Below are 12,699 nucleotides of genomic sequence, written 5' to 3' on the forward strand. Positions count from 1 at the left end.
GAATTGCTATTTTCCAACAACGCCCAGTCTTGATTAGATCATGCGTCCGCCAGTACACCAGTTTTACATTAATTTTAAAATTACATGCCGACTCTACTTGAAAATCCGAATGTCAAAAAGCTGTCGTTACCAATTATTTGGCGAGATGCATTCAGTCCAGATTAGAGCCTGGAACACCCCCCAGTGATAACACATTCTGTATCTCTTCCCAGCACTGTCATTATGGCTTTGATTTTTAATAATTTATTATTCTTTTTTTTTTTTAGATTAGTTTTTTTATTTCTCTCACATTGCAATTCGTGTGACTGTTCTTTTGGAATGGGTGAAATGCTGGCAGCCACGGCGTATGCATAATTTATCTTCACTGTATTAGAATATAATTACACTTACTCTTAGCTCTTAATCTGTGACTCGCACTTGTTTTCCCGGTGCAGCTTCTCCATCTTTTTCACTCCGTGGCGTCCTCCCATGGGGCCTTGTTGTGTTGTGGTTCATATCTTTTGAACCTGGGTCTTTTTATTACAATTTTGTTATTTGCAGCTCAGCTTTTCTTACTGATAAAAATCGCATACTTTCCTTGGAAAATTTCTTGCTATATACAGTATCTCTGTCTGAGATGAAGACCCTTTAAGGAATATGTATACAGATGTTGCAAAGTTTAGCTAGACTGTGCTAGCTTTCAGTAACTAGTTATCTTATTTTAAATGGGTGTTGCCACAATTGACTTTTATGACCTAACCATAGCCTCATCGGTGGTGGTCCCATGACTGCACATATCTCCCCCCACTCTGAGAGCCCACTAGTCTTAACCCTTTTAGTCAACTCATAGATGTTCATAATTGAAAAGGAAGAACCCTGAGTAGGTTGGAAAGCTCGCTATAACATCACGTATTTTTGTTAGCCATTAAAAGTTATCATATCTACAAGATTACTTGGTTTCTCTTTCTGAGACCAATCACATTGTATTTGAAAAGCAATTCTAGTAATGTGTGAATAAAGCATATTCATTGTATAAGCTAAGGATGTACTATGGTTAGCTGCTGCAGCACCCGTGTGCAACACATCTATGGGCAGCATGAGACAGCCCCCCCCCCCACACACACACACACACCTTTTTGTCATCCTGTAATCCATGTTGGTGTTCTGTTATTAAAGACAGACTTCACTTGACAACAGGCAGTGGACAACAAGCTAGAAGGAAGAGAGTCCCCCTAGTGGCCAGCACTTTAGAAGGTTTTTTTTCAGCACAAAAACGTCTGTTTAGATAAAGTGATTTGCACTTTTGCTAGTTATCATGTTAGCTTTCATATAAGCACAAGCTGGCACAAAGTGCAGTGGGCCCTTTAATACTTCATTGGACACATTGTGTTAGAGGAACCACATGTGCTCTAAGAATCTCAAGTAGGTTTGTGCTTTCTTCCAGATGATTGCAAACTTAGTGCTTTCTATATTAGGGAGGATGCAGGGGACTCTCTCAATCTGAGTCCCATCTGTGCAAATTCAAGAAATTGCTTCTGCACACTTCAGTCAAAAGATTTATTTCCAGTACAATTTCCTTCATGTTAGAAAAATAATTGCATATAAATGAAGTTTGTAGAGAGAAACTGTTAGATCACTGTGTGGCGGTATTATTCGGATCAAGTTGGATTGTGTGAGTTAGCAAATTTGTTGTGAGGTTAGTTTTCGGGTTCTGGGTGAACAGTTGGTCAGTGGAAAAAAAAAAAAAAAAAAAATATATATATATATATATATATATATATATTTATGGGTGAGTCAAAAATTATTTACGCTCCAACTATAGTAAAACTTCTGTTGGCCGCACTGTCTTATCAACGCTTTTCGTTGTAGCTATCGTGCAGTGCAAGAAAAATAGCTGCCCCACTTGTGAGTTGTATGAAAGAGCAGTGTGCAGTGATTGATTTTTTGAGCCTGTGAGTAGACCTAGAGTATGGAATAGAAGCATCCTCAGGCGCCGACCAAGAAAAAAAAAAATTCAAAAGTCAAGCATCTCCTGGATAATTGGTGCTTACATTTTGCTGACGTTCTAAAGGGCCAATATTGGACCGTTATCAGGAAAAAAGGTTCAACAATCAACAGTGGTCGTTACAGTGAGATGCTCACTGAAGAGATGAAGCCAAAAACACAAACAAAACACAGAGGACTGCTATCCAAGGGTTGTTGCATAACTATGCACATTTGCCCACTGCTGCCCATACTGTTGACATTGTTTAGAGGTGTTATAGCATCCTCCACAGTCCTGATCTTGCCCCATCAGGATATCTCCTGTTTGGTCCTCTGAGAGAAGCCCTAAGAGGATGAAGATTGACGTCTGAAGAAGAGGTGAAGACAGCGTTGCATTCGTGACTCACAGATCAGCCTAAAACATTAATGAGGGAATTCGAAAGCTTGTTAACAGATAGACGACGTGTGTTGATGAGCAGGGAGGTTATGTAGAAAAATTATATATTTGTTGATTAAAATGAACAGCCAGGGTGCGGATAATTTTTCGCCCTCATACAATATGGGGATACAGTATATGTCACAATGCGTACATTACTATGTTACTTACTTTTTGAGCTCCAGGACAAACTTTACATTTACACGAAATAATATCTAGATGTTCTAAAGTTTTGGAAGGTTTGTGTTTGTACTCAGCAGCTAACCTACGCTAGCAGAGCTGCAGGCAGTTTTTAGAGCACCTCATACTGCGGATATACTGCAATCTTTGACCACAGCTCTGCCCTAACTGTGCAAATCTGAAAAGCAGAAACTAGCTATCAGGTCAGGCTTAAGTTCACATATTTGGAATATGTCACAGATTGTGGCACAGATTCCGTTCCAAAATCTGTATCAGATTCAATGACCATTCGCATCCTGTACGTGTGAATGGGATTTCTGCAACCTGCAGAAGAAAGAAATCTGAGGGAATAAGTAGCGTTACATTTATTCCAGCAGATGCCTCACTAGAAAGTTAAGAGATTTGCGCCGTTGAATGGGTCATATCCGCGCTGCAAACTACATATCCGCTGTAGAAAAACAAGTTCAACATTCAGATTTCAGCCGTCAACCTTACATTTTTGTTTTTCAAAAGCCTTGGATTTATATGGCAGATCTTACAGTAAAATATATGTTTGTGTAACTTGCAACTCCAACAGATGTCAACATTTCCTAAATGTTACTCACATATCATGATTTATCTACAGAGGTATGGGTCAAAGTAACAGAGCACTTACCTACTATGCACAGTTTACTGTACTGGTTGTTATATGGCATAGGGGCCTTCAAGCCCTTGGTGCAACATTGTCACCCTATAGCCTCGCGTCTGTTGCCCTATAGCCACACCCTGTAGCCACAGGTCTGTTGCCCTATAGCCACACCCTGTAGCCACATGTCTGCCGCCCTATAGCCACACGTCACTTGCCCTATAGCCACACCCCATAGCCACACATCTGTTGCCCTATAGCCACACTCTGTAGCCACACGTCTGCCGCCCTATAGCCACACCCCATAGCCAAGCGTCTCTTGCCCTATAGCCACATCCCATAGCCACACGTCTGCCGCCCTATAGCCACACCCCATAGCCACACATCTGTTGCCCTATAGCCACACTCTGTAGCCACACGTCTGCCGCCCTATAGCCACACCCCATAGCCACACGTCTGCTGCCCTATAGCCACACTCCATAGCCACACGTCTGTTGCCTTATAGCCACACTCTGTAGCCACATGTCTGCCGCCCTATAGCCACACCCTATAGCCACACGTCTGTTGCCCTATAGCCACACCTCTGCCACCCTATAGCCCCACCTTTGTCGTCTGCCACTCTATAGTCTCACTTTTGTCTGCCGCTCTTTAGCTACACCTCTGCTTACGTAAAGCTCGAAAAATAGCAGCTGATCCATCATTTGTTTTGTCCCATGGCAATAATCCCGTGATCTTACCACAAACAAGGAATGGCCATGTGTCACTGTGGGAACCTGGGATTAGGTAAAGTCTAGTTCTCTTTATTAAGTGCCTTCTATTACTACGGTAATATAGTATGTACATTTCATTGGTGAGATTCTTGGGAACACGTTGACTTATTTAGATCCAATGTTGGCTTCCTTCATTTGCTATACACCGTTTTGGCTGAATTCTAGGTGGACGGTGCGCTTTCGTTGGTACGTCTGGGGAAGGAGAAGAGTATTCCTGGCCTGGAGCGGCTTTGTGATGATCTGGTCACACTGGAGACCCTTGTGTACGAAGCCAACTGTGACGTGTCATTAAACCTCAAAGACCTGCACGAGATCAAGGACATGGAGAAGCTGCGACTACTTATGGAAAACGTAGGTTGTGCTAATGCTTAGTTTATGCAGTCTTGTTGGATTTAGCCACAGTTTCTTCAAAAAGTTGTGGTAAACGTCCGCTAGAACTGCTACGTGGGGTCTCACCGTTGGCGATTAGGGATGGCGCTAATAAGTTTTCCTTCTTAATACTTTCGGCTCACAGTAAATTCCTCCGGAGTGAGATTTCAAACTTAAAAGGGTTCTCTCACTTTGGACAAGCTGTGGGGAAACCTGCCAGGAAGTGTTCAGTTTTCCTGCAGCACTACCCTAGAGAAAGTAAAATGTAACTAAACTTTTTACAAAGTTCTGAAATGTCATTGTGATATGCTAGAAGTTGTGATTAGGAGGAGTCTGGGTGCTACTAAGATCATTAAAATGAATGGGCAGAAGAATGCTCTGCCCATCCAGCTGTCATTGCAAGCGGAGTATGGACTCCATAGACTTTTATGGAGCCCATACAAAGCTCTGAGCAGTGACCGAGATGGAACAGGTACCGTGCTTAGAAGAGTGCTTCTACCTGTTTGTTTTAGTCATCGATTGGGGTCTTTGCACCCAGACCCCTACCAATAAAAATTTCTGACAGCACTATGGCATGTCAAAAGAAGTGTAGTTACCCCTTAAGCAGTATACAGTGTTCATTCAAATCAATAGTTTGTCTTTGTAATGCAGGACAGGGCAGGTCCTCTGGAGCAAGAGATGCTCTATTAATTCTGAATACCCTAATTGGCTTTATGAAAATGGATTTTTTAAACTAGAACACCAACTTTTAAAGGGAACTTGTCATAAGAAATCCTCTTTGCAGACCACCATCCCTGTTAGATTGCCCACTATGCTTGCTGAGGGTGTCCCTTCTAGATAAAGTAGAAGAAGAATTTTGTCAAAAAACTGCACTTTAAAAAAAAACCAAAAAAAAACCCTTGACGTGTCAGTGCAATATGTTAAATGTTGTGATCAGTCGGGGGCCAGGTGCTGAGACCCCGCTGATCACTGAAATGAAGGGGCAGCAGTGCTCTTCCCTTTAGCTGTCTTTTTTGCTTGTCTTCACCTCTCAACAGGTGAAGACAGAAGGATAGACTTCTGTAGACAGCTACATGCCCAACTTCAGAAACTAAGAGGTTTCTACAGGCAAAGATGACAGCCAGAGTGGCAGAGCAGTTGGGTGAGCGCTGCAGCCCTTTCATTTCAGCAATTGGCAAGGGTCTCGGCACTTGCACCTCCATTGACCAAAACGTTTGACCTTTTTTTTAGCCCTTTTAAATCCAATTTGTATCCTGGTGTTCCTAGGGGTCTTACTCTTTTTCTGCCATTTATACAACGGCGCTATCTGCAGGCTAAAGCCAGTACTGCATGAGGTGACACGTTGGATAGGCTCTGACAGCAGAGAGGCTGGCAATATGCAGTAAGAGAACCCCGGCAGATGTCTTCTAACATCAGAGCTGTACAGCCCTAAATCATAATGTCTTCAGAGGTCAGACCGTGGATTGGAAAGGGTTAGACTATTGTTACTCTTTAAATCCCTGCCCTTGCCACATGCTAGTTACCATGCTGGACTCACGGAGGTGGACTCAGTCAGGTAAAGAAGCAGTCTGGCAATGTCCAAAACTCACCTAATATGCCTATGTTGATGTCTCTGAGGACAGGGTACAGTCTTGCAAGCCAGAACAAAATACTTTGCATGTATCGCTGTCTTCTATTTCTCTTCCAACCTACTGGTTGATGCCATATACACAGTGTAGCTGGATGTACTTGCTCTGGCTTCATTGACACACTGCATTTGTCCGTTTTTTTTAGTTTTTTTTTTCTAGAAGGGGAATGGTCCTTGTGAAGATAGGTAGTTGGGCTATTGTGACCCTGAGCGATCATCTTGTAATGTGTTGGTAGCTCGACTGCTAAAGGTTTTTTCCTGCAGTGCCTCCACAGGACAAATGCAGTATTACTTCTCTGTTCATTGAAATGGGTGGAAATGGGTATGTCGGATCCTCCAGAGCTGCTCTCAATTTTAGCAAATTGATGGAGGTCCACCCACTAATTGAGAATTCCCTTCTATGTTAAATGGATAAGAGTTTTTTGTAAACTCGTTAATTGCTTAATGTCTTGCAGTCTAAAGAGGAGCACTACGTCAAGAACGCCTACCAGTGGATGGTTCCTTTCCTCCATCGTTGCGAGGCACAGAGTCCCGGAGCGGCAACCACTCTACTGAAACAATACATAGTAACACTCGCTAAGGACGACCTTAAATTCCCCCTGAAGATCTTTCAGCATTCCAAGCCCGATGTGAGCCGACGTTCCTTTTTGCTTTGCTTCATGACACTGTTATTGCAGATATGGACATAAGAGCTTTCTTGGGGCTGACAGGCCTGCCTTTCTGATGCTCATTTCTATTCATGAATTTCCCAGTGACTTATTTGCTGAAACATTGTTTGCGGTGTTTAAGAAGAAGAAATCACTTAGTTCTGTCACCGCATGCAAAATAAAACAAACAGAGTAATGAGGGTAGGAGACGGAAAAATAAAAATAGTATTAGGAAGCCGCGACTTGTTGCCGGGCTGCCAGGACCTTTTGTCTTTGCCATCTACAGTCAGCTGAATCACGCGGTAATTGTACAGCTATTTGGCGCTGTGCAAATATTTTTAGCTCTCTGAATATTTCATACGCGGAGAAGTCGAACGTTATTATCGTGTTTGCATCTTCCAAATCCGCAAATATCATCTTCATAGATTATGGTTCATGCGTAATTGCTCTCATTTGTTTACAAAGTCAACTGCAAAAACTCTCCAGTATGTATGCGGGAGCAGCAGACACGTAAAATGCTATTTCAGCAACATGAAAATTTAAAGAGGATCATGATACGGTTTAGTCAATATTCGTATTCACAAAATTGTGGTTCTGCCGTTCCTCTGTTATTCCTCCTGGAAATGTATGACCAAATTAACAACTGCGGTCATTATTCTCCTTGTCAGCAGGCTGCTGTCCCTAAACAGTTTAGCGCTGTCAGCCCTGATAAGATAATGTCGGACCGTGTATGGACAATGTCCAGAAATGTTCCCTCTGAACTGTGGCAGCTGCTGAGCGCAGTCTCTAGGGAGCTGGGTAATGTGTCAGCAAAGTCCGGCGATCTGAAAACCTAGCATAATGATATTGATCCATTTATTAAAAAAGACAATCTAAAGTTAGGAGTGTCAGAACGTGGGTCATGAAGCAAATTTCTATTTATTCGTATTTTAAGGGCTGCTTATCCTTAAAAAAAAAATAGTAAAAAAAATAAAAACTGTGTAAATTTGGTAACAATATAATCCTATCGATCACAGAAGGTTAACGTGTCATTTATACCAGATAGTGAACACCTGAAAACAACAAATAAAACACATTGCCAGAATTGCCTTTTTTCATATTCCACCCAACTTCAAAATTTTAATTAAGACAGTATTAACCCTTTCCAATTCAATTTTGTATTCAGGGTTTCCTAAAAGGCTTTCTTTTTTTGCTGTTATACAATGGTGCCATCTGCTGGCTAAAGCTAGTATGTGTGTGCCAGAGAGACTCCGACAGCAGAGTGGCTGGCAATAGACAGTAAGAATACCCTGTCGGATGTCTTCTGACATTGGAGCTGTACAAGCTTCAATTAGAATGTAGGAAGACGTCAGGCAGTGGATTAGAAAGGGTTAACAGTAATGTGTTGTGTTGCGGTTCATATCTTATGAACCTGGGTCTTTTTCCTATGGGGGTTTATTCTGTCATTCATTGGCCCACCACAGTGCATTTGCACAGTACTATTGGGTTCCTATAGCAGTTGGAAGCCTGACAAAGGCCTCCACATCTGACGTGTATCTTAGCCTATTAGGCTCCGCCTCCCGCAGAGTCTAATAGGCTGCTACCATAGGCTTAGTAGAATGCACTACATAAGTAAAGTAGTGCACTATTCTAGTAGTGGCTTCGTTGACTACTGACAGCCAGGCTCCTGTTGCAACTGCCAGGAGAGGGGAAACCTCAGATCCTGGCAGTTTAACACCTTCCATGCCACAATCAATAGCAACCGCTACAAGCATTGGCACCCCGTCGTTCAATTGCAAGGTACCAATGGGTTCTCATGGCAGCCGAAAGCTTGACAATGACGTTCATGTCTGCCATGTAACTCGTCCTATTAAGCCCTGCCTTCCACGTAGTCTAATAGGCTACTGTCATAGGCTTAGTAGAATGCACTGCATAAGTAATGCAGTGGACTATCCTAGCGATCAAACAATTAAATCTTCAAGTCTTCTTGAAGGACTAAAAGATAGTGTAAATTCAATAAAATTTAATTCATAGAAGAAAAAAAATCCAGATACGAAAATAACACTTTTTTTCCCCTCCAAAACCCAAAATATTTTAAATGGCTAAAATACAAAAAAAATGTATAAAAAGTAACATATAAATATAGGTATAACAGCGTTCGTAACAAACTGGACAATAAAAAATATTTAACGTTGGCTTGGTGAACACTGGAAAAATAATTTTATAACGCAGTAGCAAAATAGCCTTTTTTTTGTTTGTTTGCCTTTCAAAAAACACAATAATAAGCAATCCAAAAGTCACATGTACCTCAAATTGGTACTAATAAAAACTGCAACTCTTCCCGCAAAAAAACGAACTCTCTAAAATCACATTGACCCGCAACGTTTATCGCTCAAAATTCGCTCTAACGATGTCTTTGGAGCGATAATCGTTGCGTGTAAATGCTACTATCGTTTAGTTTTCAGCTGAACAATGATTTTTAGGAGAGCATAAAATTCATCGTTCGGCCAGAGAGCTGATAGCAGGGATGCTGTGTTCTCCACGGGGGCACTAATAACATTGTATTCAACTGCAGAACAAAATAGCTGTATGCAGATAACAGACCACCTGCTGTTCTCTGCATACAGATCGTAGAGGCTCATTTACATGCAAATAAGGGAAAAAGCTGCTAGTGAGCATTAGTGCTCATTGGCAGCTTATGCAAAAGGATCGCTAAAACTGTCAATCTCCCTATCTTTTGAACGGATTTTGGGTGTTCGTCTTTGCGTGTAAGTGGACCTTTAGAGAGCTCCGATGCTGGAAAAATAAAAATGTTATAGATCTTCGAATGCGGTGATGTAGATTTAATTGTATTTCTTTAAAAACATGTTTTTATTGTGCTAATGTAGTAAGAAACCAAAATAAATCTACATAAACCTGGTATCGCAGTAATCCTACTGATCCAGATAAGAAAGCCATCTTATGTATACTGAATGGTGAACACTGTAGAAAGAACCCAAAAGCAGATGTGGAATTTCTGGGAGAGGGGGAGGGAGTCCTATCTCTGATAACTTGCTGATCAGTGGGGGTCTTACTATTGAGACACCCACCGATCCTGAGAACTGAGGTTCCCATTTTGCCCTCTTGTCACTATGGGGTCGACCAACATGGACTTCCCATGGAATGTAGCCATGGATGTGCATTCATTTCAGTGGGGTGACTAGAAAAGTGCTTGCCGTTTGGCTGTTTCCAGCAATCCCATTGAAAACGAATAGAGTGGCACCAAGCTTGTGCGACCAATGTTCCTTTTCCTCCTCCCTATGAGGGTAGTCGTATTTGGACCCTGTTGCCCAAGGGGGTTCTAAGGCTCCCCAGACACATAAGACATCAGAACGACCAGTACAACATTGGGTTGCGTTGGCCTTTCACAGACCGGTGTGATGATGCAAAATACTGTAACTTTCAAGAGATTAGTCGCTACATATTGTCTTTGCAACCCAACCTTTACCTTCGGCGCTCCTTTGTTACCTCGATGATATAAGCCGGATGTCCTGCCACGGCCGTCCTTGCTAGAGCGCCTGTAGGAGAATGCAGCATTGTCCGCCTGCGCCGCTCTCGGGGTCTGTACGGGGATTATTATCGGTAGTTGAGCTGTTGAATTGGTCTTTGCGCGTCGTGAGAGCGCCGTATAATACGAGAGTTATTTATTTTTTTCCTAGCTTAGCAACAGTTTTGAATAATTAAGCAGCGACAGGCTGTTCACGTTATAAATGAGGCCGCGCTACAGATGTGGTAACAATAAATCATATTTCATCCGCATCATTTAGAGTTCTGAGATTAAAAGATTTCGTGCGCTGCTTTAATCCATGATTAACTAATTTGACGTTGAGATATTTCACCCTCATAATTGTTTAGGGAGAGAATTTTATGCAAATCCGAAGATTTAGAAGTAGAAGCATGTCCTTTGTAATGCAAATAATGCAATCAGCAATCAGCCATGTTTATGTATGTACATAAATCTATATTCCGGTATATCCGCATCCTGCGAAACTTGGCGGCCTCATTATACTGTATGGAAGGAATTGCTAATTCCAGGGAAATTCTGAGGGTCCAGCATGCCATGAAGTTGGATTATTGAAAATCACTGATAACTGAAGGTTCACATATTCTGGAGAGGATTAAAGGAGATGTCCCGCGCCGAAACGGGTTTTTTTTTTTTTTTAAACCCCCCCCCCCCGTTCGGCGCAAGACAACCCCGATGCAGGGGTTAAAAAACCCACCCGCACAGCGCTTACCTGAATCCCGGCGGTCCGGCGTCTTCATACTCACCTGCTGAAGATGGCCGCCGGGATCCTCTGTCTCCATGGACCGCAGGGCTTCTGTGCGGTCCATTGCCGATTCCAGCCTTCTGATTGGCTGGAATCGGCACGTGACGGGGCGGAGCTACACGGAGCTACACGGAGCCCCATAGAGAAGAGGAGAAGACCCGGACTGCGCAAGCGCGGCTAATTTGGCCATCGGAGGGCGAAAATTAGTCGGCACCATGGAGACGAGGACGCCAGCAACGGAGCAGGTAAGTATAAAACTTTTTATAACTTCTGTATGGCTCATAATTAATGCACAATGTACATTACAAAGTGCATTATTATGGCCATACAGAAGTGTATAGACCCACTTGCTGCCTCGGGACAACCCCTTTAACCCCTTAGTGACAAGCCTGTTATGTGTCTTAAAGGGCTTTCCTTGGCAGGACCGCCAGGATGGGTTGGAGCGGAAGCCACTGCTCCAACTCCTCCTGTGTAGCGGTCAGCACTTGTAATTGCAGGTGCAGCTCTCATTGAAATCAGTGAGGACTACACTTGTAATTGCGGGCTGGGATCACATTGATTTCAGTGGTGCTGCACCTGCAGTTACGAGCGTCGGCCAGCACACGGGTCAGAGCAGCAGCTTCTACTCCAATCGTGGTGTAGCCAAGAACTGGCAGCCGGTGCTATCTGTAAAAACCCCTCTAAGAGCCAAGCGATTTTCATCATCGCATTGCAAGAAACATAACTCGTTGACATAGCTATATGAGGGCTTGGTTTTTTTGGGACCAGTTGTGTATTTTAAGGGCACCGCTCTTGGGCACATATAATGTGTTGTATAACTTGTATTAAACTTTTGGGGGGATTGGATGGAAAATTGTTTTTGGGTTTCATTTTTACAGTATCCACAATAACATGATAACTTTTTTTTAATCTGGATCAGCATGATTACTGCAATACCAAAGTTTTTGCAGATTTATTTTACTTTTTACTACTTTTGCACAAAAATAACACGTTTTTAAAGCAAAACTATTGAATCCTCGTACATTGCGCAGTCACCCGGATCAGTGTCCAACAAAAGTGAAGAGCTGTCTGCTTTCTGCAGGAAAACAACTGTAAACTTACCTGGAGCAGCCAGTGTCAGGCAGCTGCCGCCAAGGCAAATTGGATCATGGGGGGCATCAAAAGAGGTCTAACAGCATGATGAGAACATTGTTTTTCCTTTTTACAAGTCACTGGTCAGACCACACATGGGATATTGTGGACAGTTTTTGGCACCGGTACTCAAGAAGGACATATCAGAGCTTGAGCAGGTACACAGGCAGGCAACTAAAGTAATAAATGGAATGGGCGGACTACAATACCCAGAGAGGTTATCAAAATTGGGATTATTTAGTTTAGAAAAAAAGACAGCTGAGGGGCGACCTAATAACTATGTATAAATATATCAGCGGACAATACAGAGATCTCTCCCATCATCTATTTATACCCAGGACTGTGACTGAAACAAGGGGGCGCCCTCTATGTCTAGAGGAAAGAAGATTTCTACACCGACATAGAAGGGGGTTCTTTACTGTAAAAGTAGTGAGACTACAGAACTCTCTGCCTGAGGACGTGGCGATGGAGAACTCGGTAAGAGAGTACAAGAGGAGTCTGGACGCCTTTCTGGAGTGTAACAATATTACATGTTACATCACTGATTACTTCAGAAGGGTTGTTGATCCAGGGATTATTCCAATTGCCAGACTTGCAATCAGGAAATAATTATTTTTCCCTTAAAGGGGTTGTCCCGAGGCAGCAAGTGGGTCTATACACTTCTGT

At 42.7% G+C, this 12,699-nt stretch overlaps 1 protein-coding gene across 1 annotated transcript in view; it reads left to right on the plus strand.

The window, feature by feature from the left end:
* NBAS (NBAS subunit of NRZ tethering complex) overlaps positions 1-12,699 on the plus strand; it is a 616,392-nt gene that overhangs the window by 188,263 nt on the left and 415,430 nt on the right. Inside the window, exons 24-25 of the mRNA XM_066597064.1 lie at positions 4,139-4,324; positions 6,425-6,598. Of these exons, the coding sequence (XP_066453161.1) occupies positions 4,139-4,324; positions 6,425-6,598 (360 nt within the window). The remainder of the gene's footprint in view (positions 1-4,138; positions 4,325-6,424; positions 6,599-12,699) is intronic.

This window comes from Eleutherodactylus coqui, chromosome 1 (assembly GCF_035609145.1).
Source record: "Eleutherodactylus coqui strain aEleCoq1 chromosome 1, aEleCoq1.hap1, whole genome shotgun sequence".
In the NCBI taxonomy this organism is placed as follows: Eukaryota; Metazoa; Chordata; class Amphibia; order Anura; family Eleutherodactylidae; genus Eleutherodactylus; species Eleutherodactylus coqui.